The sequence below is a fragment of the Pleurodeles waltl genome, chromosome 6, assembly GCF_031143425.1.
Source record: "Pleurodeles waltl isolate 20211129_DDA chromosome 6, aPleWal1.hap1.20221129, whole genome shotgun sequence".
Classification (NCBI taxonomy): Eukaryota; Metazoa; Chordata; class Amphibia; order Caudata; family Salamandridae; genus Pleurodeles; species Pleurodeles waltl.
Genome location: NC_090445.1, coordinates 827114184 through 827140483, shown reverse-complemented (window position 1 = coordinate 827140483; position 26300 = coordinate 827114184). Strand labels below are relative to the sequence as shown.

At 42.7% G+C, this 26300-nt stretch overlaps 1 protein-coding gene across 1 annotated transcript in view; it reads right to left on the bottom strand.

Moving 5' to 3' along the window:
- CYP17A1 (cytochrome P450 family 17 subfamily A member 1) overlaps positions 1-26300 on the bottom strand; it is a 137145-nt gene that overhangs the window by 102901 nt on the left and 7944 nt on the right. Inside the window, exon 2 of the mRNA XM_069239497.1 lies at positions 20478-20616. Coding sequence (XP_069095598.1) covers positions 20478-20616 — 139 coding nt within the window. The remainder of the gene's footprint in view (positions 1-20477; positions 20617-26300) is intronic.

Below are 26300 nucleotides of genomic sequence, written 5' to 3'. Positions count from 1 at the left end.
AAGCAGGACATGAATTAGTTTTTTATTAAAACTGTCGGGACACCAGTACTAGACATGAACAAATAGGACTGTCTTTGAAAATCTGGGACGTCTGGTCACCCTAATTCTTAATCCAGTTATTCACAATTATCCTGTCACAAACTTTGATTCTAAATCCAGTTACTCACTGTTCTTCTGTCACAAAAGTGATGTGATGTTGTAAGGCAAGTGCTCGCTTCTTTTGTCTCCCTCTGGAATGTTGGGAGATGGTCCATCCTCTCAGGTCTTGATGGACCCAAGGAAGGTGGTGATATGAGGGAAGTGCTTCTGCACCAACAGCTGTCATTTGTCCAGTCAGCCTCGGGTCTGAGCAGACCCACCGCAACAGGAAAATAACATACTGTTCTACAGATGCGACTTACTGAAAGTTGCTATCAGCTCAGGCACGACTCTCTGCTCTCTAATTGAAAACGGAAAGCACACTAGTTCGGTGAGTTTTTGATGCTTGAAAAGGTTGAGAGCAAGGGTAACCGGATGCCACCCCAAGTATCGAAATGTGAAAATAAATATTTGTGTACACTACGGGGGATTCACATCAATGAGGGTAGTGGAGCCGGGTGGCAAGACACCAAGTACATGTTTTAGATGTGTGAGGGCAGTGTGCCTGTTCAGGTGGATTGATCAGGAGGGTGACAGAGCTCCAGGTATTATTTTTTCGATATTTTAATATTAGATGGGCAGCAGCTGAGGGTGGTAAGCAGGGATTCAGATGTAAAGAGCCCAATGGAGGTGGAAGAGTGGTGTATTGCTCCTCCCAACTTCTCTCCGTGCACAGCTGCTAAGTTGTCAACATATGCAACTTTGCGGGCATTCTTGTGATGGTAAAAATGTATGGAGGTAGGAAGGAACAATAATGCACACAGGACAAGGAACTATTAGGAGCATAAGAATAAGGGAGATGAAGGAGGCAGCACAGGGATGGCTCCTCACAGACATATTTGTGTGATTGTGTCTTATTTTTACAAGCTCCTTCTGGGGTCCCTGCAACTTAACACTGCAGTTCCAGACCTGGCATACTTTGAAAAACTTTTTTTCAAAGTGTTGTTTCCTTTTAGGGGTGAGAGAACCCCGTAGCTGCAGCTCAAGGATTTTCTGTGAGGACCCCGTGCGATAAGCAGTGCATTTTCAAAGTCCCTACCTGCCCATGCAATCATCAATCTAGCAGTAAAATGAGTAGGAAATAGGCTGCTTTCTGTGCACTGGTTGAAAAATCTCTGCAGCCCTTTGTCCTGCTGCAGGACTGCAGGCTGCAGGTTCATGTCTATGGTCATGTGTAATTTGTTTTCAATGTGCACTGTAGACTGTAACAGTTATGGACAGAAGGATGGTAACATTGGATCATTTTGGTCGATTCCAAAGTAAGAAGACGCCGTTCCGTTTTCTCTTTTATATCTCCTTTATTGCCATCAAGATATATGCATCCAACCCTGGCAGATCCCTGGCAGCAACTGCTCACTGCCTTACAATCTTCTTTCCGTATTCCCTATTCTAATTCCAAGTCCTGTTGCTAAGCAGTCGCTACCAGGACCTAAGTGTTCTAATACCTCTTAATACAACATGAAGTAGGAAGTGAAATGTGCAACAGGGCCAACCCAGCTGATTGTTCATCTTTTATGACATGCAGTTTCCATTGATAGAGTGATGTGGTGAATGTATCTGAAAAACTGCAAAAGATTGTGGATTATACAACTGAATGTAGATGTAGAAAACATGGATGTTTAAACAAAATGCAAAAATATAGAATTAAAAAGGAAAAACCTTTTACAATTACATTTGTGAACTGTACATAGACAACTACTAAACATTCCCTTCATGGCCCTAACCCTATAGCCTAACCTTTTGTACCCCCTAAACCATGTTGTGTCTCTTCAATTTTATATGTGGAGGGTATACCTGTTACAAACTCTCATGCCACCCTTCTCTCGCACCCTTCATCTTAATTTTCTTGGTCAGTCCTTTACACCATCACTTACACTGTCTATTATTTTAACCAATCCAAAACCTACCTACCTAGGAATCCTTACCTGCCCTTTTGATATAACACTTTCCCTTAAACCATGGGTACTCACATACCTTTTCCCAGGGACCAAAATTACAGTCCAGTTTGTGGTTGAGGGCCTGCAGGTGGGGGCGGGGTCAGGGAGTGGAGTTGGGCGGGCCTACCAATGCAAAAGAAAAAACAAAAGTATCCCTTTTCAAAACATTACTGGACAGTGCTGTATTTCGAAGCCAGATATAACTACAAAACTACAAAGAGGACATTTTGGTAATACAGTTTTATTACCAGACAATAGCAATCTTAAGAGGCATTGCATGGTAGTCCTTGTTAAACAGATATTCAGCACAGGCCCAATGCAGCATAGGTTTACCTGAGTCTGAAAAATAAGTAGTCAAAGAACAAGACACCTATTTTACACTTCACGTCTCCTATTAGAGTCCTGTAATCTGGTACTATGTCTGAAATGGCAAGCCTTAAGAGCTGATCCAGATGGAAGTCTGTGAGTTTATTTCTGAGTTTACTCTTCAACAGTACCATTGTTGAAAACAAACTTTCACAAACATATGTTGACCCAAACATACAAATTACTCTCTGGGCCACTGTACAACGGGAAATCTGTAAGCAAGCACAATGTTCCAGAATTCTTCTAGTGCCTGCCCAAAAAAGGATGCTTTGAGAGCTGAACTGTGCTGCATTTCTATCAGCTCCATTTGTGCTTGCGCCCTTTTCATGCCAATACATTCAACAACATTAAGATTTCATGCACTTACCATCCAGGGGTTTTCAACCAGCCTGAACAGAGGAGTGAGGGCTCTGAATTGAAAAGATCACCTTTTGATCTCCCCAGAAATGTCCTCAAGACATGCACTAAGGTTTAGCGTTGGCAGCATTTCTTGTGCATTTGGAAACCTCTCAGCCACAGCCAACAGTTTTAGGAAGTGGGTGAAGTCAGCAGCATTCAGTTGTCCTTTGAATAGTGTAAGCTTACTTTCAAATGAGTAAATACCATTCATCATGGAACACACAAGCTGTTTGCCTTGCAGCAAAAAATTGAGAACACTGAAGTGCACAAATAGATTTGAAAGAAAATGGAGCATTATAAGACATTTCACATCCTTTAGTTCTGGGAATGATTGACCTCTGTTTACAAAGTGTTCAATTTTCAGGGAGCAAAGCAATGAACAGCTCCAGGACTTTCCCTTTGCTTAGCCATTGCACTACAGTGCGCATCAAGGGGTCTGTATATTCACCTTCGAAATCCTGTAGCATAGCTTTAAAAAGTCTATATTTAAGGGCTTTGGAACAAATACAATTATCAATTTTCACTGCGAGTTTTAGGACGTCATTGAGTTCTCTATGCTTTAATTTTGCACACAAAACCTCTTGGTGAATAATGCAGTGGTAGTCTATCCATTGAGCTTCGTTCACACATGGAATCCGATAACTGTAATGCGCCGATTTCTTTTAAAATGTTGGATTTGTTGCTATAGTTGTCAAACAAAATTTCGGCTGCTGAAAGGAAACATTTCTTCACCAGCTCTGCCTCCGTGAATGGCTTCTTATGTTTGGCAAGCAAGTAGCATATTTTGAATGATGCTTCTGTAACGGCCTCAGATTCTTTCATCTGGCAAACGAAGAGCTTCTGCTGGCAAAGAAGCAATTGTTTTAACGCTGCCACTTTAGTTGAACGCAGTTTTGAGGGCAATGCAAAGTTCTCAGAATATCCTGCATGTTGTGTTTTGTAGTGCCGCTCCAGGTTATACCTCTTAAGAACAGTTACTTTCTCTTTGCAAAGCAAACAGGTGGCTTTCTCTTTTGGCCATTCAACAAACAAGTACTCTTCTTCCCATGCTGTCTGGTATGACCTGTGTTCACTCTGTATGGATCTGGGTCATTTGCAAGGCTTGGTAAATGGACTGTAAGCCAAGGCAGAGCTCTCCAGAGGGTTTGTTACTGTTCAATAAATAACAAGGACCAGGAATCAGATTTTCTCCACACGATCAATGTGACCTGATGTTGAAGAGTCCCTAAAAGCCTTCTCAGGTTTCATGGGTCCTGATGTATATGTCTAATGCTATACATGTATGTAACCCTAATAAATACTATTTCCTTCAGTAACTGCAAATTTCAACATGTGTTTGTACTACTATGCAAATGTATTCATGTGTGATTATTATGTATTACATTTGGCCGCCAATGCTGCAACTGTACAGGCAGCAATGTATGATTGCACATTTGTTTGTTAAATAAACAGAGAAATATATGTATTACTGTTTGATATATACACAAAGCACAAAATAAACATGGAAAAATACTGTTGACTAAAAAACTAATATGGCTAAATACAGACGGAAACGTTAAAAAAATAAATACCATAGAACCACAAGCCCTAATTAAGGTTATGCCAACAGCAGTGCCCTTCTCATCTTGCTCCAGCCTGATTTGCAGAGAGGTCCCCATGGCCTGAAATCTGATGGGACAGCAAATTTCCTGATTTATGAATGCAAGGTAGTCACAAAACCTGACTTTTTAAGACACTAAGGGGGTGATTCTCACCCTGGCGGGCGGCGGAGGCCGCCCGCCAGAGTTCCCCCCTCCAAAATACCGCTCCGCGGTCGAAAGACCGCTGAGGGTATTTTGGGTTTTGCACTGGGCTGGCGGGTGACTGCCAAAAGGCCGCCCGCCAGCCCAGTGCAAAACACCCTTCCCACGAGGACGCCGGCTCAGAATTGAGCCGGCGGAGTGGGAAGGTGCGACGGGTGCAGTTGCACCCGTCGCGAATTTCAGTGTCTGCAAAGCAGACACTGAAATTCTTTTTGGGACCCTCTTACGGGGGCCCCTGCAGTGCCCATGCCATTGGGACCCCGCGACACCCCGCGACACCCCATACCGCCATCCTGTTCCTGGCGGGAGAACCGCCAGGAACAGGATGGCGGTATGGGGTGTCAGAATCCTCCATGGCGGCGCAGCTTGCTGCGCCGCCATGGAGGATTCATTTGGGCAGCAGAAAACCGGCAGGAGACCGCCGGTTTTCCACTTCTGACCGCGGCCGAACCGCCGCGGTCAGAATGCCCAGCTGGGCACCGCCAGCCTGTTGGCGGTGCCCCCGTCATTTTAGCCTGGCGGTCTTGGACCGCCAGGGTTAGAATGACCCCCTAAGACCAGAATTTCTCTTGGGCTAATTACATTCAGAAAAGGAAGCGGCATGTGATAGTTGAGTAGTGATGTGGAAACTAATACTCCATATGACATACAATACTCATATATTTACAGTGACTTACATATTTACAATGGAGGAACGGTTCAGGGTTGGCTAGGTATGGTGTGAGGAGATGTGAGAGAGTCCGGGGACAAAGGACGGAGTCACTTGGGTTTATGAGTGGTTTCTCAAGAAAGTGGAAACAGGGTTTATGTGTAGCAAGGAGGTGTGTTTTGGAGCACAATGAGCAGGTATGGTGTGTACGGTGATTAGTTAAGAAGGAGATGAGGCGAGCTGTGCCATAGAGGTCTTTGGTGAGTAGGGTGAGCGCTTTGTTGTTCTCCCCATGTTTGTATTCTTGGTAAGTGCCCAGCCATATTCCCATTTGCCACCCATCAACCAGTGCTTAATTTGTGCAGGTGGTGGATAGCAGCACTCATTTTTGAGGACTGGCACTTGCTTTTCATCTTTAGACTTTGACCCAGTCCAACAAAGAGAAAAGCGGAAAAGGGGGCATGAACTGATCAGGATGACACTAAGTTGAGTTAGGGTACTCAGAAACAGGGCCAGACTGAGATGCCGGGCACCAAAATAAAAGTGGCTTTATATCGCACTGGACCCTGTGAGAGGCTTAGCAAACAAAAAAAAATGGTCAATAGCAGATAAAGTTTGCCTTTATATAAAAACCTAACCTGTGAAATACATGTCTAAAGCAATGACAGAAACTTAGGGCTCTATAAACTATTCCCAACTGTGCACTTTAAGCAAGAGAGGCAGCACGTACATAATTAAAATAAAAGTGGGGAATGCAATTTACTTATATACTAGCTTTGGATTTCCCAGGGTCAAAACATGAGTAAATTACAATTTTTTCACTCGATGTGCCAATACTAAAGATTAGCCATCATTGTTATAAACACCACTTTGTAAAGCTGGCAGGAGAGCAGGTTGCATATTATTCTGGGAAAAGGCTCTTAAATTGAAGTCTTGTTGGACAGCTCCGAGATGGAGGTTTTTAGGGCCCATATAAAAAATTAGAGCAAGATTTCAACAAAATCAAGGCTAATTAAAGGAACATAATGATAAAAAGTGAGAACGCCAGTGAACCCGTCTTACCTGGCTAATATACTGGATGCGCGAGCAGAGATGCCGGCAGCTATATCGTCCAGTCTGTGAAGGCGTGTGAGGAGCAGGCTGTGGATGGAGATGGTGTCACCACAGTACTGGCTTCAGGCGGCAGGCGTAATACGGAGGGAAAGGTAGCAGGAAGCTTACCAAAAGGGCGCGTAAATGTTAACTGTGAACGCTGACTTTTAATGGGCATTTGCTTCCTACCACTTCTAGGCCTGTGACATCACAGTGGCACGCCAGTAAACACATAAGAGGGCCCCTGGAGCGGGAGCATGCGCATTGAAGCTGTTATCGTGCATGCTCCGGCAGCCCTCTTTTGTGCTTATGTACCCTCATCAGCCTCTTGGGGATATGCCGGTAAGGGTCTGCAGCCCGCCAAGAAAGGCCAGCCTGGCCACTGGCGGCTCACAGCCATGAGTACCACAGGCTTATACCAGCTCACACCCTAACCGTAACCCAAGCCAGGAATAATATTGGTTAGACTATGGGTGGTGTAATACATGAAATAAATGAAAGGAAAGGAGAGGGTTTGTGGAATGGGTAGTGTTAGGGCACTCAGCTAGCAGAGTTGTGTGACTTTACAAACATAGAGACTATTTATCCAACTGCTGGGTATATAGTGAATTTCCTTTGCAATTTACTTGGCTACTGGTTGAATAGTAGAAATGATTTACTATTTGTCCCGTGGCCTTTAAAATAGCAGAAAAACTATGCTATTTGCCTGGCTTCTGACTAAGTAGTAGAGATCCTGCACAGTTTGGCTACCAACTGTGCAAATAGCAGAAAGGTTCACTATTTATTACCCAATGGCTAATAGCAAAGGTTCTGTACTATATAGCCAGCGAAGAAGCACACAAAAAATTGTTCACTCATTACCCAGCTGCTGGCAAAATAGCACATATATGTAATTAGGCCAGCAGCTGTGGAAATACCAAATAAACCTAATTATTTATGTGGCTGCTAGTCAAATAACTGAGATTTTATATTATTTGACCAGTACCCTGGAAAGTAGCAAACAAATTGCAACATTTACCCTACATCTGGCTAAACTAAGGAGCAGAAATAATGTACTTGAAAACTTGAATAGAAATGTCATTATTCACCTCGGGCTGGCTAAATAGTAGACCGTGTACACAACTTAGCCAGTAGTCATGCAAATAGCAGAATAACTTTACTGTTTACCCAGCTACTATCTAAACAGCTTTAATTTAGTTTTAACATGCCTTATGGAGATTTCACAACATAGAACTCCAAATAAGGAGTGAACACAATTGGTATCCATCTTCTTATGAACATTAGGGTCCTGAAGTGTTATTTAATTTGCAAAATAGTGGTCACAAATTATGCACATACATTTTGCAAATGGAATAGTATTCTGTAAACCGATGTGTGCACAGTTCACAAAATTCTGATTAGTAGGTTGGTGCAGAATGACCTGTCTAATATTCATCAGGCAGGTACCAACTTGCAACCCTTGGTGATTGGCTTTAATCACAGAGATGTTGGCCTGCAAGGGACAGCAGACAATCATCTCTATGACAGCATACCAAAATGGAAAACTTTTTTTTTTTCAAAACAGCCCGTGTTCCTAAAAGCAACCCAAAAATATCAGTATCCGGTTTCAGAATACTTCTCTCTCCTGCGGCTGGCAACATGAGTCCCAAATGGAAAGAGGTTAAAAGAGGACCTTTTCTCCATTGCAAACTAGTTACCACTCCAACTCTGGAATTGTTAGCTCATCACTGGTTTGCAACAACAATTGCAGTCACAAACTATCAATAAATTCCTTTCTGAGTCAAAAAGGAGGGGAGGAAACCCCTTTCATGAACCTTCCTATTTGCAATTCGGAAACAATCGCAAAAGTCCTTATACTAGTCCTAAGATTTTTCCACCTCATGAAATGCGGTTTGTTCTTTGTAGTTACAAACCCTATAATTTTGTGACATGAGGCCTTTAGTGCTAAAAAGACACTAACTTAAAGGTCTAGAGGTCCCAAATGTTTAAGTGTTCCCAAGTTATTTTGACAGATGTGGCACAGACTGCCTCTCCATTACACCATGGGCCAAGACAAATAGACTTGAGAGGCCCTTCATGGATCTGTCTCATACTCCACAGATGCTTTTACTCCTTTACGTTCTCCGGCAGAGCTGACTCATGATAAATATGATTGGAACCTTTGCAAGAATACTTAAAGCAGTTTACTCTTCTAAAGCTACGCACTCACTCTTACCGGCAAAGCCATGGGAATGTACCAGGGCCAGACATAGGATTACAACAAGGCTCCATGTTATCAAATCACCTCTGTTTCTGCAGCAAATCAGTGCATTCTGGAATTATTCATTGTGGTTCAGTCCAATTAAACAAATCAGACTAAAACACCTGAAAACAATGTTTGTAAAAGCAAATCCAGAACTGGAATGTGTTGCACCCCAGTGGCATACAGTCATCTAATATTTAGGGTGATTCTATCAAAATAGAAACAATGCATAAAGTCCATTGTGAAGTGACCAACACAGCATATCTAAGAGGCTTTATTCCAATCTCATGTTAGAAGGAAGAAAATCTATGGGCCCGATCAGAGTTTTGAGGACGGAGTTAACTCTGTGAGGACAGTGGAGGACAAAACCTCTGCCATCCTGAGGGACCTCCGCCTTCCAAATTTGGAGTTGTCAGCTGGCCCTGTAGACAACTCTCTACATTGACAGGAACAGATGTCATGGCAGTTCCTGCCAGTTCCTGCCAGTTCCTGCCTTTGCATGAAACTTGTGAAGAACAGTACCATCAGACATGATGGCCTGCCAGCAAACTTTTCAAAAATGATTTTGATTTTCAAATACAAACTTCTAAAGAGGTCCAACATGGTCGAAATTTTCTCCTAAGGTGTCAGGATAATTATTTTTTCCTGTCCCTTACAGCCAGGTTTCACCCTGAATAGGGTGGCCAGTATAAAGCCCTTCCTTCGATGCCCCCTCCTCTGTCAGGCCATCAGTGGAAGTATTCCATCAAGGAGCAATAATCAAAGGAATATGACTATAATTAATTGAACTGAATGTCACTGGAATAAGAATACAATTTCCAGTAAATCAAAGAAATACATATTGGTATATAGGACACAGAAGAAAAGATACTCACAGAGATTTTTATTCATTAACTTTATTACAAATATTGTAAGAAATGAGGCACAGAATGTTATGTTAGGGTATGTGTATTTGTGAAGTACGCTATAATTCTTGTGACCTATGGATCGATCACTTCACAGTTCTACTTTAATACTTTTTCCAGACAGATGATGTAGATCATTTATTTAGGTTTAGGGTGATTCTCTTTCAATTAGCTTGTTCTGGCCTTAGGTCAGGCACAGCCTTTCTACTAGGTGATGGCTCTCGCAACGACAGCAATAGTGCTGACTCTAAGCAGAAGTACCCAAAAGAACAACACAAAAAAGCATGCCTCTCAGCACCTGGCAGTCATCAGCCTTCTTGCCAGTTATTACTCACAGACAAAAGGGTAGCCCAACTTAGAAACATTCACACCTTTAACAAGAGAAATCTATGACCTACCCTTTACTCCTACCTTCTTCCCTATGTCATCACTCAGGAAGGACTAATCAGCAGCCCTTTACTAAAAAGGACTCATTGGATTTCTTTGGGTAGCCTTTTCTCCATTCTCCCACACTTCACTTCTGGGTCTCCATCCTCATGGATCCAGTTAACACACGCCCACTCTCTAGGGAATCTATATCTACTCTCCATCACACTCTGCGAACTGCATCAGACTGGTCCATGCACTTAGCCTTGTAGACAAGGAGTCTTACTAGTACGCACCTGCTACATACCCATCGCACATGGAATGTAAGGGCAAATATCTGGAGTCACACAGAATTCCCATTTGGGCCATCTGAAACATTCAGTCGAAAAGCTTATGCTCATCAGGGGCTTCTTATGATACGAGCTCCCCTTTGCTGATTTCCATAGCCCTTTGACTCCTTTGTGTCATTAACCATCCGGACTTCAGCCATCTGAGTTTCTCCAACATTTCTGCCATCATTCACAGACCACATTCATTTTCACCCATGCACCTTTAAACTCCTCTGCTAAGTTTCAGTCTCTATGACCTCATATCCCTTACACCCCGGACACTATCTTCTATTACTCAGAGATCAGAGTGTTACCGTCACAGCTTTTTATTCACTTTGCATGTTCTGATTTTTCAGCAAATACTCACCAGTTCTGTATGGGCTGGAGAGGTAGGAGATTCTCTGGGTTGACAGCATAAGAATCATTAATAAGAATGATTTACAAAATGGATATCCTAATACATGGGGCCTTGATTCACTGCTCCTGGTCTTTTTCCCTTGTCTTTTAGGTCCTTCTGTTTAGGCAATGTTGGTCCTCCAAGTCATGTTCCAAGTCCTCCTTTTCAAGGTTCGTTTGGTCCCCCTGATTTTCATCCTGGCCGTAATCGGACTAATTCTGGTTACCTGGTACTGGTTTCATGAATCTGGTGCTCCAGGTTGTAGTCCTTCCTGGCCCTGGTCTTCCTGACCCCGATCCTGGCTCATTCTTGTATTAGCCCTTCCTGGGCCTCCAGTTCCTGCCATTACTGATTCTCACCCTAATCCAGCTGGTTTGCTGGGTCTTTATGCACCTAGCCCTGTTGTCCTGATTCTCCTAGGGATTGCACTCCTAGTGTTCCTGGTCTGTGTTATCCTGATTCTCCTTGCCCTAGCCCTTGTCCTTGAGGTCCACTTAGTACTGCATCCACCCACTGAGCTTGGTCCTCCCTAATAGGTCTTCTTGGGCTGGGCCTGGTCATTTTGGTTGTAGTCTGGCCCCCTTGGTCCTTGTAGCTCTGGTTGTCCTGGGTCCCCTAATCCTCACCAGCCTGGTTCTAATACCCCAGTTCCTAGTCTTCCTGCTACACTTGGAACGTCAGGTCCTGGTCCCTTTGCTTCTGAGGTCTCTGGTCCTCCTATCCCTGATCCTGGTCCTGCCTATTCTGATCCTTGTAGTCTACCTAAACCTCCCCTAACTGGTCCCTAGTCTTAATGGACATAGTCCACAGGCTCCTGTCCTGACTATTTATCTGGGACCTCCTCCAACATGTCATTAAATTCTTTGCCCGGGTCCTCCTGCTCATTGTCATCCTGGACTAACTTGTCCACTTTGTCCTGATCCTCCTTGTTCAATTCATCCTGTTCATAACCACCCAACTTGGTCATCATGGCTCCAGTCATCCTGGCTTTCTTTGTACTGGTCCTCCTTTTCATCCTCGTCCTGGGCCTCCTTGCCCTGGTACACCATGTCCCATTACACCTCGGCCTCTGTAACTTAAGCATCCTTATCCCTTTGGTTGTGGTTCCACTGGTCCTCCTTGCTCAGCTCCTCTTAGTTCTTGTCCTTATGACTCTGGTTGGCTGGCTATCTCCTTTTGATTCTTCAGGGCAAGTTATTCTAGTCTTCCTCACTCTCAGTCTGGTTTGCCTAGCAGTGGTCTTCTTATTCCTGTTCATCTGAATCAATGGTCTCTTTCTGGTTTTGTGCCCAATAGACTTGAGTATTCTGTTTCTGGTCCTCCATGTTTGGGTTTTTCTATGTCTAATCCTTTAGGTTTTGGTGCTTCGAGACTTGTTGGTTCTTCCAGGCTCCCTGCTCATAGCTCTCGCTTTTCATTCCTGATCCTCTTGACCCTCGTCCATTCGACTTGGTCCTTCTGATCCTTCTCATCCCACTCATCTGATTCATAGTAGATCAGTTCTTGGTCCTGCTTGTCCACTGGGTCTACCTGCTCTCATGTATCCTGGCCCTCTTCAGCCTTGTCCTCTTAGCCCAGGTCTTCCAGTTTTGGATCATCTTTCTCCTCTTGTCCCTGGGCCTTATTCCCATGGTCCTTCTAGCACTGCATCCAATGGTCCTAGTTCACTTTGTTTGGGTCTTTCTGACCCTTGTCATTTTGGTCCTGATCCTCCTGGACTTCAAGGTGCAGTACCTTAGTTTTCTTGGCTCTAGCTATTCTGGTCCTCCTGATTTTCCTCACCCTGGTCCTGCTACCCCAAGGTAGTGGTCATTCAGCTCCACTTAGTACTCTAGGCCCCAGTCCTATGGTCATGCCCCCTGACACTCCTAGGTTGTTCCTGGTCCTCTCGCTGCTGATACTTCTAATCTTCCTTGCTCTGATACTGGCCCTCCTGCCTCGGGTCCTCTGGATATTCTTGGTACTGCCCCATCTTTCTTGCTTATTCCGCCCCCCCTGGTCCTATTGGCCTGGATGGGGTCCTGGTCCTCCTGGTCCTGCTTCTTGCTCTTGTGATTCTACATAAGCTCATCATGGACCTTTTTTATCTGCTCCTCCTGGGCCTGGGCATCCTGTTGCTCATCTTCTCAGCCATCATGTACATAGCACTGTATTCTGGGCCTCCAGGCTGTCATCATCCTGGTGCCGCTGACCCTGGTTCTGATCCTCCTCACCTCGGTACTCCTGGTCCTGGTACTCAAGTCTCTTGGCCTCAATAGTCCTGGTCCCCCTAGTCCTTTATTTCCTGGTCCTCTTAGAACTTTTCCTTCTCACTGGTTTCCTGTGTCCCTGGTCCCAGCTACCTCACACTTCTGGCTAAGGTCATGCTATTCCTGGTTTTTATCTTTCTTGTCTTTCTTGAGATTTTGTGGTCATTGTCCCTGACCCTCTTGAACCTTATAGTTTGGGTTCCCTGGTCCTAGTTCTTCTGGACCTGACCCACATGCCATCCTAGTCTCGGTCCCATTGGCCCTTGTTGTCCTAGTCCTTCTTGTATTATTGTGCTTCTTATCATAAACATTGCCTTTTGGTCATCATGATCCTTCTTGGTTCCCCCAGCCTTGGGCGATGTAGACCTATTCCTTTCTCGTCCTCTTGATCATGGTCGCCTTGTCATGGTTCACTTCACTGTCAACCTCCTAGCCCTGGTACCGCAGGTCCTGGTCCATTTTGCTTCTCATGTCCTGGTACTCTTAGTCTTTGTCCTCCTGGTTTGGGTTGTCCTGGTTCTCCTGAACCTGTTCCATTTAGTCTTACTGGTACTGCAGCCATTGATCCAGGTTCTCCTTGTTCATGCCCTCCAGAGTCTGATCATTTTGGTCCTGGCCCTCCTGGTCACCACTGTGGAGTCCACTTAGCCTTCCAGATTCTGGTTGGCCTTATTAAATCTGATCCTTTTCACCATAACCCTGCTATTCATAATGATTGCTCTGCCTCACTTGGTAATAGAGCCCTGGACCCTTAGCTGCAGATCTTCATGACCCTCTTAGCCATGTTTCCAGTCCTTCTGGTCATGATCTTTTAGTTTACCTACTCTCTTGCTCTGGTCTACTGGATGCCCTTGGTACTGCCCCTCCTTGTCTTCCTAGTCCCTGTCCTGCTTATTCTACTATCCTAGACATACCTACCATTGTTCTCCAAGTCCTGATCTTTGTAGTACTTTTTAGCCTGGTGCAGATGCTCTTGGCCCTCGTCCTCCTACTCCTTGCCCACACGGTTATGCAAAAACATGTCCTTTCACAGATCATCCTAGCCATACTAGTTCCAATGTTCCTTAACCTCCAGTTAACACAAGGCCTTCTGTAAAAAGCCAGAAAGAGCCCAGCCCTCAAAAATCATCCAAAGGAGGATCATGTTTAATAAAAAAAAATGTACTTGCTTGAGTGGATACATTTATATAACATGCTTTAAAACCATACTCATTATTGTTTGAAGACAGGTAAATATCCCTAGACTGCAGCATAAAATATCTGTGTGCCATTTCCTGCAGCTCCTAAAACAGAAATTTGATTCTTACATTTACTCTTTGAATAATAAAATATCATAAATGTTTTTATTCAAAATGTATTTTATTATTTTGCATCTATACACAGTTTAGCTTAATCCATGCGCTTACCTTTTTACAAACTATTATACATTCATATATACACTTACTTTCAAATGCTTTATTCATGTTGCATCCCTATTACAAGATGGCCACCATCCTGCCATTTCCTGGAGAACCTTTTTTTCTTCAAGGCCGGCTAAATAAAGACCATATCTACTATTCAGCCTAAACAGAGATTATGTATTATTTGGCTGACTGCCGGGTTTAATAGCCACTTCCCTTTACAAAATCATGTGTCTACTGGAGGAGGTACAGTGCCTAATTTTTTCCCTTTTCAGAAACATCACAGCTTTGGGCATGAAGCAGGTGCACAGCAGCAGACCTTGAAGGAAATAGAACTATGGTTGTGGCTGAAGAAATTTTTTGAAATGTTGGCTGTGTGTTTGGCAAAGATTTGGCAGGTGCAGGGAGGTGGTGGGTGTGAGTTTTTTTTCAATATGTCTCCTATTTGTACATTTATAAAGGGCTGGGTGTATGAGGGGGAGAGGGTGTTGTGTTGTCGTGATTGGCAGGGATGGGATTTATTACTGCAGTGTGTTTTTACTAAATATATTTGATCTATTGTATCAAACATTATGTATTAATCTTTTGTATTTTATCTTTAGTGCTTTTCTACTACTGTCATGCCTCAAAAGTGCCTCTTGTAAGGATAAATGAGATGTTCAGTCGTTGCTATGGATGCTAGTCTAATAATCCTGATGTGCAGTATACTGGGTGTCATGAGTGAAACACAGAGGTTTGCTCTAATCATGGGAAACTTGTCCTGAGCGTAAGCATGATGGGAAGCTGTTGACGTAGAGGGATGTGTGAGAGACGGAGAGTCACATTTACATATACTAGCCTTACGCACCTTAGCTTACTTACCATCTTCTGGTGACTGATCCATGAATAATAATCACTATGATGCTTCTTTTTAAGTAATATGTGGGTTTGTGACCCACAGGTTAGAATGGGAAGCATCAGTTCCCAAAGGTAGACTTTGTGCAACAATCCAATGAGCACTGTTATGATGAGAGTCACAGAAATACATCCAACAGGCTCTAACGTCTAAAGGATCACCCAGGAGATGTCTGGCAACTACTCAATACCACATTGACTGGAAAGCAGTTTTTTGCATCGACCCTGGTGTGCCTGAGTTGCAACCACTACCCTGATGTTCCAATAAAGTAAGCTGCTGCTACTCAACAGTTAGTTGTTCTGAATTTATATGTCAAACCATGAACTCTGTTTGGATACCCTTCTTTCCGCCACCACGTAGAGACTTAATGCCAGTGCCAGGATGTCCCATGGGCGGGACATATGATTTGAAGTAGCAGGCAATGTGGATGATTTTGTCTTGTGTCCTCTTCATGACTGTAGAAGATGATTGGTTATACCACATGTGCCGATAGCGGCAATAGATAACAGCGCAATGAAGCTTGCAGTTGGTTGCAGGACATGATAAAAGTTTTATTGCCAGGCTGCTGAACTGTGACCGTTGTTCTATTTTCATGCCTATACTTCTATGGAGTATGATGGGCGGGAAATTCTGTTTGGACATCCAGTCTGCTACAATTGCTGACATTCTATCCTGTGAGTTTCTTATAACACTGAGCCTGATCTTTGTCAACATGTAAAAACAACCCATGTTTTTCCTTGTGGTATATTACTTGTAGTATTGATTTTGTCCCCAAGTGGAACTAGGAAAGGTGAATGTCCACTTGCTGAATGTACCTGTGATGGCTACTGTTATGATGTCAGACAGATATTGATAAAGAGAGCATATCAGTTTTTCTTTATTGTATGTGTTGCAGTCCTTCATCTTATTAATCAGCCACTCTCTTGATGATCCAACAAATATCTTCAGACACAACCTGCACTTAAAAGGAATAAAACATGATAGTGCATGTTTGTACCAGGGGCTCAAAAGTAGCCTTTTGATAATATTAAGTCTTCTTTCTTGTTGCAACCTGTTATTTGTCTGTAGACATTGAAGTAAGCTGTTGACAAAACCTTCTTAATCTCCTAGCTTTCTTGGAGTGTTTGTTGCACCACACGCAACTTGGTGTGCCGCACGTTCTGTAATTGGATTGCTTGTCTCATGGTAGCATCATCCCTACTGGCTGCCTATGTCAAAATCCCCAAAAGTGCAAGCATTTGATGATCCTCTCTATTAGACTCCATTGCTCAACAATCAATGAAATGGTTTTGGCATTTGCATCCACATTTCTTTCTAAGTGATACTTCTTGAATACTTTGCAGTTTTTAAAGAGGTTGTGCTGCATTAAACAGTATGAATTTGAATGATTCGGAACCTCCTGTATGTGGACATGTAACTGAGTGTATTAGCTCGCTGAAGGACTCTAGACCATCAATATGCTACTGGTCTTTACAGGAATGGCTAAAATGTGTGCAAATCTCCTGAGATAGATGACCAGTATGCGGTGGGTTGTTTTTCCATTTGGGGAAGGCCTGCATAAACAGACTGACTCAATGGTTGAAAGGCAGAGCACTCAGAAGTATCCACTATCTGACAGGGCAATGATAATATTACTGCCATTGTCTGAGGCAGTGAATCCAGTCCATTTGTGCCTGGGTGTATGCAGCCATGTTTGCTTTCTGCACGGAGAACAGTGGAATTGTTAAATGCTGCCTAATGCCTTGAAATGCAGTACAAGTAGTAGCACGCTCATGATAATCCCCGTGAAAGTAGCCCAGCGTGCATGGATGCTTATAACAGCTCCACATATCTGTAGTGAGTTAAATGTTGTGAATGATGGCCTCCTTCAGTGCTTGCACAACCAATTCTAGCATTTGCCTGCCCAGCTGTGACATGGGAACCATCAAAAAGTTGATCTGGCCAGGAGCATTCCATGTCAGAGTAATGGTAACCACCAAATTCCAGAAACCCCTCTTCTTCCATCAACGTAAATGGGGGGAGAAGGGCCAACATTTTGGCCAGCTTCGCATTGCTTAAGTAGACCAGTCTATGATTATAGTGCTATAGTACACCCATGTAGAACAAAACTAAGACAGTGCTTTGTATTTTGCCAGTATAGTCCCACTGGATTGACCTTTGTAAAGGATCACGTTTGGGTGACTGTGGTATTCTTTTCCTTGTACCAGGTAGAGGTTACAGTCACTGTCCTGATGTCCCAAACATATGGAAGTGGACTTGGATCCTGATGGCGTTCTGCACCACCAACTGTATATTCATCTTTGTCAGTCACTCCGGATTCTAGAGCTCTACTAGCAGCAACCTTTATTTGGTATTCTGACCATTAGATTGCATTTTTGCTTCTTAAATGGGAAAGTGGGCTTCTGGCTTTACACAACTCAGTCAACGTGGAAAATCATACTACTTATTCTTTCTAATTTTAAAGAAATCCCAAACCAAAAATGAGATATTGTTCAAACTTGTGAAGTCACAATTAGCTTAGGTCAGGGTAGAACTAAGGTTGGGCTTGTTGTGCCAGTTTGTGCTGATTGAAAGAAGATGGTGCCAACAGATCATTGACTGACAAAGTCTAAATAGAAGCAACTTGCACTTACTCAGTGCCACTCAACACGAACAATGAAAGGTTGAACTTCCTCATCATGATCACTGCCAACCTTGCTTTCTGGAAGTTTTCTTTTACTATGTCTCCTACGAGAGTGCTCTAAGTCTGCTCCTCTTGTTACCTTCAGCTGAAAGGGGTGTGGAGAAGCTGAGAGTGTTGGTGTTTTTCTTATTGGACGGGCATACTGAAGTAGAAGATATTGATTAAGAAGCAAGCAAAACATCCTTCTCTGCTCTTACCTCAGGATTATCAGTCTCTCCTTAATGTTCTGGTTGCTGAAATGATCCCGTTTCACTCTAGGCTATGAATGCCTTTACTGCAGTCCTGATATGAAAAGGTCTTCTCTCTCCGGTGGGCACTTGTGTTTGTTGCTGGTACACTGAATCTAGGCACACTTCCAACATCTTGCTGCCCTGAAAAAGATTTATGACATACTCCGCAGTGCACAGTACAGCCAAAGAATGAAGAGGCCATGGTAACAAACTGGCCTTTCCATAAGTGTCAGATGAGTCACTGCTACCTTCTTGGCAGGAACATTTCTTTTTTCCTCCACGAGGTGCCTATCAGACATTGCAGTGCTGGTCCGACGAGGAGCAAAGCCCAATGATGAAGCATGTCACCGATTGGTGAGTGAGGGCACTTGTTCCTGACTCAGGTCAGTCACGGGAACCATAACTTGTTTTCCCCTAGACCAAGGTGAAAACATTACCTGCTCGATCTTTTGGGAACTGTTCATTCATTTTTTCAGTATGTATGGGAGTACATGCACAGGACCAAGTTTTCCTAAATCTCCTACTATTCTGAGTCCTTCTATTTTGTTTTTGATGATATGTGAAATACTCCACATGCATTTAAACCCCAACCACCAAACCGTCACCCACAGGTGAAAAGACACACCAATTGGCTATTTATTTATTAGTGGAACTGGAGAGGACATGTGCATACAGGAATGGGGATGCCAATGTGCTGCATATGACATATGGATACATGTACTAAACCAACATATAACCCTATGTTATAACAGCTATATCACAACTTCACTAGGAGGCAGACTACCCAGGTCCTGACAGAGAAAAGAGCGTAAAGGCCAAGAGTGGCCTAGTCACCATTTCAGGAACTTTATTCACAGCAAGTAAATAATTAATTGTTGTTGTCGCAAACCTTTGTTATGCAGTCTCACTAATTAAATCTACACTTTCAAACACCTCACTTTGAGAAACCAAAACATATGATAAAGAGAATGTAGATGTTTCTTGCATCTCAGACATAAATCTCAACTACTAAGTGGTAACCTGGCCATTTTTAGAAATGCAGGAAATTGGATATATCTTAACTAAAGGTTGTGTCCTAAAAAGCACTACTGATATCTAAGTAAAGTATTCAGTTCTTTCCACGGCAATCAAATTAATTTAATTCAAACAATAGATTGTGAACTGCAAAAGTATTGCTGTATAAATTTCTATAAGTAGAACCTAGTGTATTTTGTGCAGGGAGAAAACTGCAACATTCTACAGGACAGATTTACAAAGTTGTCAAGCAATGCAGCACAAGAACCAAGATTGCTGCACTGTGTTTCAGGGGAGGAAGAAAGCAGGATAGGGCGATACCTACAAAGATATGCCACTCCTCCTCTCTTCCCAAACGCCAGTACTCTTTCAGATTGTTTAGCGCGACGCACACCACTTGGCACCTTAGTGCAAAGGTGACTGTGAGATACCTAGCATAGGTTTGGTACTTGCAGTGCAAAAAGGAATGCCTAGGCAAACTTAAGAAACGTTTTCCATTTTAGAAATGTGCTGTGTAGTGATACACGCATGCTATATTGGAAATGCCTGGAGAAATTAAAACATTTCTCCTTTTTAACACCAAAAGTTAGGTGATGGGGCTGTGCATCGAAAACCATGGGCACTCGCATGGTAATGCCCATGGCATGCATAGGGTTACTCTAAATTACTTTAAGGCTACTCTCCAGTGCAAATAAAGTTTTGCTCTGGAAAGTAAATCAGACATAAATATTTTGTGCTAACTTTTAACAGTTTTTTTTTACCACAAACCAAATGTAAAATGTTAGTAACTCTGTCCCTGGGTTTGCAGCTTGGAATGGGGAAAACATGTAATGATACCGAGTTATGCCCGCCAAGTGGTTCAAAACATAAACTGCATAGGTAATACAGCACCAAGTAAATACAGCACAATCTGGAATTAATACTACCTCCCAAACTAAAGTCCCACTTTAAATGACGCCTAGGAGAGCAATACAGAATTCTGGCATGTCAAGTTAAATATAAAGAATTGCTTACTTGATTGAGAAATTATAATATTACTTTCAAGGAACTATTTGAAAACTTTCAGTAACTAAATGACTCAGAAAGTCTATATATTGTATGGATTGTGTACGTTTTATCTTGACTCGCCAATGAAGTCTTGTTTTTAGTGTGACTTGTGTATCGATTGTTAACTACTTTACAGCATTAATGCGTTGTTATCCCACAACCTTAGCTAGCCACTAATCGACCTATGTTAGCTGATTGTTCAAGAATTGGAAAAATAAGCCGTATGTCTAAAAAAAAACATTATTATTTGAGTAAGAAAGTAATTAGAAAATAAGGAGTGATCGAATGAATGCTGCCAAACACAGGATGAAACTGAGCTTCCAGAAAACGTACGTACTGATTTTCTCCAGAGCGAGTGCGCCTTCTCCAAACATACAAAGGGCAGAATGTACCAGCTTACGATGAAACTTCCAACTTGGGCTGTAGTTGGCAAATGCAATATCCTTTCCATCCCTGGACAACAAATCTGTAGTCACCTGGAAGGGGGAAGGAGCACAAGAAACATGTAGTAACTCAGTCTTGCTGCATGACACAAATGATAGTTGTATAAGTTGCTTTAAATTCTCAAACAATACGAATTCCTCTATCAGTGCACTAAAATGTGTTCAACTGGAGTGCAACAAGATCTCTCTTTCATTTTGTATGTTCTGATTGATATCATACTTTTGCACTGTTTTTTAGCTTTCGTATGCATTTTGGCTGGGTTCTAAATTGATATATTCAGCAAAGGATGAATATGCCAATAGTAAATAAGAGCAACGTATACCCACTCTCCTTCATGATCCTGTGAGTGTGTGTGCAAGACAGTGAATTAATCTATTTGCATTGGTTCTAAGTTTAAAGACTGAAATCTAATTCCGATTGGGCAAGTGCATGATTAGAAAAGAAAAGGTTAGGAAACAGTGCCTTTGTTAGATAAGCGTGTCACAAGGTTATGAATTTGAGTGTTGAGTTTCAGTGGTGAATATGAGTTTTGAAGTCAGAAGCTCATCATAACAATGGCAGGAAGCAGCATGACGCCTCAAATTGTTTCCGGGTGGCACCTCAGGCAGGGGAGGCTTGCTCTTGCACTCCTCCAGGCCCACAGCAAAGGTCACTCTTAGTGGCTGTGGCAGCTACTAAATAGCTACTAAATAAGCGGTGGGGGGCAAGAGGCAAGTCAAGTCATTCAGGAAGATTTCTAAAGCACCCTAATTCAAAGGTATCCAGGTGACACAGTAGCCATAAAACAAGATTCCTTTACACCAATTAGTTCCATTGTGTGCTAGAACAGAAATATTCTAAGCCTGTCTGTAAACAATCCTACCTACACTCAGGGCTGGATTTAGGGCGTTGCACTCAGTGCAGCTTCACCTGGATCTGAGCTCCGCACAGGGGCTCTGTGTTTAGAAATACCATATGGATAAAAATAAACACCTACTGCAGAGTTCCTTGTGTGTCCAGAAGTTTTCAGGCAGCAAAAACAGGTCAAAGCAACTCTGGTGATTAATGTAAGAGGGAGTGGTAAGGAAGTTCAATGAAGTTCCTTTGAATGTTCAAAACTTAAATGATACTAAAACATTTCTTGAGAGTCTTATCCTATGACTGTACTATTCTTCCTAGAAATCCAACAAAGCGGAGCCATGATGTCATGTTTACAATCCAAATATTTTCCTTTATTAATAATTCAACATCAGCCCAGCTAACACATTTCATCCCCAAAATGGGACTTTATCAGGGCTGAAAACAGAAAAATATCACTAGATGTTTTTCCCTGGTCTTTCATTACCCTATTGTGGCTAAAAAGGGTTAGTTTAGGTCTAAATAATTTTTTATTACTAAAGCCAAGCACATTTTTAATATTAAGTGTGTGCTTCTCCACACCAAACACTCTTAAAATACACAGCTTACTAGTATGGATGACAAGTGACTCCCACACCTTGTAATCGCACCTGATGCCACCAACACTAAAGCCGGCCCTCTTTACACTAGTCACCTCCCTCAGATCCCGAAGAAGTTTGTTGCACTGGTTTGTCCCTATTACATTGGACATTCTCTTGTGTAGATGTTTAAGGCAAGAGCTGAAAACTGCATTACTTGTGTGAGATTAGGGTGAACCTTCTCAGAAGATATAGGGAGAACGCAAAACAGGCAGTATTTCATCAGTGCTGTTTCTCCAGATGCTCTGAGGAGAAGTAGGAGGAGAGCCAGGATGAGGGTTTTTCCACTTATTATTCCCATATTTCCCTGGAGAATGTGGAGGCTTGCCCTCTCTTTCTGTCTTTTGATTTAGAGAGCATCCAAAGTTCATGAACCTGGTACTGGACAACTAAAAGCTTGGCTTGTCACACCTGCAGTATCTTGGGCTCCATTTGCTGGCCAAAGGAACAGGCCACAGACAATAGAGGCACCTATCATTGGGGTAAGTCAAGAAGTGGCATCGCTAGATAGGGGTCATATGGGGCTTCGGCTGTATTTATCATTCCCCACTTATGCTCCACAACCACAGCTACTGAATTTACCAAGAGGCAACACAGAAAACACACTACACCTTGCCACACATTTTAATTTGTCCATCTACATTTTACTGCAAAGCAGTGTTTGAGGCAATTCAAGTGTCCTCATGTTTGCTTAAAATATAAAAATCTGAATTTCTATGTATGTGTACCTATATATATTATCTGTGTGTATATATGTGTGTATAAATGCACATATAAAGATACATACACTCCCATAAACAGTTTGATTTAACCACATTAAGTAAATGTTTATACATATATATTTATAGTTTTATATGTTTGATGCTGAAGAAAGTCAAACTGCTGCTCCCCCCATTAACCTCCTAAAAGTGTTAGCCATTGAATAAGGTCTATAATGAATTTTGATGGCCCGAAGATGTTGCAGGATTGGCTGCCAATACTTTAACAAGGAAGTCTTGGCAGCCATCTTGGGACTTGGCTTCAGCCAAGTCCCAGAAAAAAAGTAAAACAATAAGACAAGGGGATGGGGTAGAGTAACCTTGACCCCTTAGCTCTGGTGCTGAGGTCTCAGCGGTACCCCGCCAGTGCTTAAAAGGCATTTTCTTTGAAACTTTTGTGGGAGCTGCAGAAGACCAGCACATTCACTAAAAAAAAAAAAAAAAAAACGCAGGCTCCCATGCTTGTTTCAGTGAAGCCCCGGGTGGGCCAGGTCCTGGGGGCATTGGAATTTTGAATGGGGGTTGGGATGCCCATACACCACCCCCCTCCCCACAGCCCCAGGGACTGCCATCTCCCCGCAGCTAATAACTAATTGAATGTGGGGATGGGCTGTACGCCCCCCCCACCCGCGCACCTGAGAGACTACCCCCTCCCCAGGGCTTTAATGAAATAGAATGCCAGTGGGCCTCCCACAGCCTCAGGGACCGGCACATCTCCTAGTCTAATAACTAATTGAATGCAGGGGGCCGCCTCTGTGAGAAAGTAAAAACTCTCTATCTCTCTTCCTCTCACTCTCTTTCTCTCTCAATTTCTTTCAATCTCTTTCTCCCACTCACTCACCCACTCAGACCCTCACGCACCCACTTACAGACCCACCCAGACTCTCACACACCCACTCACAGACCTACTAAAACCCTCATGCACTCACTCACAGTCCCACTGAAATCCTCATGCACCCACTCACAGACCTACTCAGATACTCACGCACCCACTCACAGCCCCACTCAGACCCTCACGCACCCACTTAAAGACCCAGACTGTCGCACACCCACTCACAGACCCACTAAAACCCTCATGCACCCACTCACAGACCCACTGAAATCCTCATGCACCCGCTCACCCACTCACAGACCCACACAGACACTGACGCACCCAATCACAGACCAACTAAGACACTGATGCACACACTCTCCTAGCCACTCTCAAACCCAGATACACCCTCTCACACCTATTTTAACACCCAGCGAGACAGGCAGTGGCCGAGCACGACATAGGGTTCAGTGGTTAGGGAGGTAGGGTGCATGGTCTGGCCACAGACCAGGCCCGGCTGCCAACCCCCGCCGCACATGCCGTTCGGTGGTTGGATTAACGTATAGTAATAAAAATTACTTAACTTTTTTTTAAAACATAGAAATAAACTGAAAAAACAAAGGTTACAGGGTCATTATAGTTAGGAAATAGGATTTAAAAAAAGCAGAGAAATTCATTTTAAAAAAACGTATCAATTCACATGTTATAGTTAGAGTTATCTCAATTAACTATAACTAGTGCCCTAAGGTAACTATAACTCATGCCATCACCATTCACTGCTTATTACTCCACCAATTACGGCACCCATGACATCTTTGATAACATCACTGATAATATCAATGTAATATTTACAGTAAAAAAAAATACGAAAAAACTGCGTGGCGGGGGAGCAAGTTAAAGCTACCTTAGGGCACAAGTTATAGTTACTTGAGATAATTATAACAGGTGAATTTCTATGGTTTTGTTCGTTTAAAATGTGAGTCTAACTATAACGTTCCTGTAACCTTAGGTTTTTTAAGTGAATATATATATATGTGTGATTCTGCAATCTCTGTATAAAAATGTGTCTCTAATTGCTTTATATTCGCCGATTATAAATAAATGACACTAGATCCCAGCTGTAATAACTTATTACAGTTAAGTTCTGATGTTACAATGACAGCTGCCTGAGTCAGCAGCCGGCGAGAAAGGCAGATGAGGTGCATAATTAAAGCAGCTGTTTAAAGCAACAAAAAAAAGGTTGCTTTTCTTTCTTCTGCCCTGTGTTTTTCACTTTACAGTGCCAAGCAGAAATTAGATATTTATGGCAATATGATTCTTTTTTGCACTCCTTGGGAAGTTATAGAAAAGTTTGCTTTCTTCAGCTTGCTTCTGCTGCGTCTTTAAAAAAAACTGACTTCTAATGAATAGCTTCTAATATATTTTCAACAACTAGCTAACAACTTTTTTTGATGTGTTTAATTTTGCACTAGAGAGTCTATTTTTATTCTTCATGTTTTGAAACATGCTCTCTCTATCATATGAAAGAGTTACACACAAGGATTTAAGTGGTTTGTGTGAAATATGATGGTATGACCATGTATTATAAGAAATAAAGTACTCTGCCATACATGATAAGGATATTGCAATGTCACTTCAGATGCCTTGTTTCTCTATATGGTCATGTGGTCATGGAACTCCTGTGTGGCTTGCAATATCATTTTCCTATGCAACAGAGGGTACTTATATATATATATATATATATATATATATATATATATATATGCATACATATATACATACATGAGCACACATTGTTTACAATTGCCCTTTACACATGGTCCCACCAGTTTATTCTATGGCCCAGTGTGAGTCCCCCCTAAAAATCACACATGAGCCAGTAAGGTCAGTAAGGTTGTCCAGTAAACATAATAAGTGCACGCAGAATTATGTGATGCCATGCTTGTGACCTCACTCCCAGCAGCGGAACGATCAGGGCTGAAGGCTGTTGTAGTGATGTCCCACCCAAACCCATCCAGGAGTCCGTGTTTGGGCTGGGACAGGGTGGGCCATGCAGCCAAACATGGCATGTATACTGTATGTTCACTCTCTCTCTACCTGACAAACCTGGCTGGACTTGATACAGTAAATGCTGGTGATGTCAGTCCTAAGACTGGACTGCACTCAGTAATTGGAAGACTGGACATTTAATGATGCCACGTTTTGAGGTGCAAGTGCTGTCAGCACAGCATATGGCAGCAAAGGCGAGTTGAAGGTCTGAAGCATCTGTCTGGGTGGCTTGGCTCTGTGCATTATCAGCAAAGGTGACTTTGCAGCTTAATGTGCTATCAACTGAATGAGATCCACACAATTATGTACACCTTTTATACCTAATGTGACATCTTCTTGCATCAGTTTGTCTCTGTACTGAGTGATTGTATGTGTACAGTTGATAACAAGCTTCTGTTAACTACACCAATGAGGTTTTCACACTTAAGTGTCTTTGTACATTTGAATATGATCTCCTCACTCTTGTTGATGTTGTTTTCTGACCGAACTGTGATTTTCCACAGAACTCTTTTTGACATCTATAACTGATTCCATACTGCGGCTGATGGTGCATCGAGTACGATTTTGATGCAAATGCGGCACTAAAAAAGTATAAATCTGGCCCTAAATGTTTTCCACTTCTA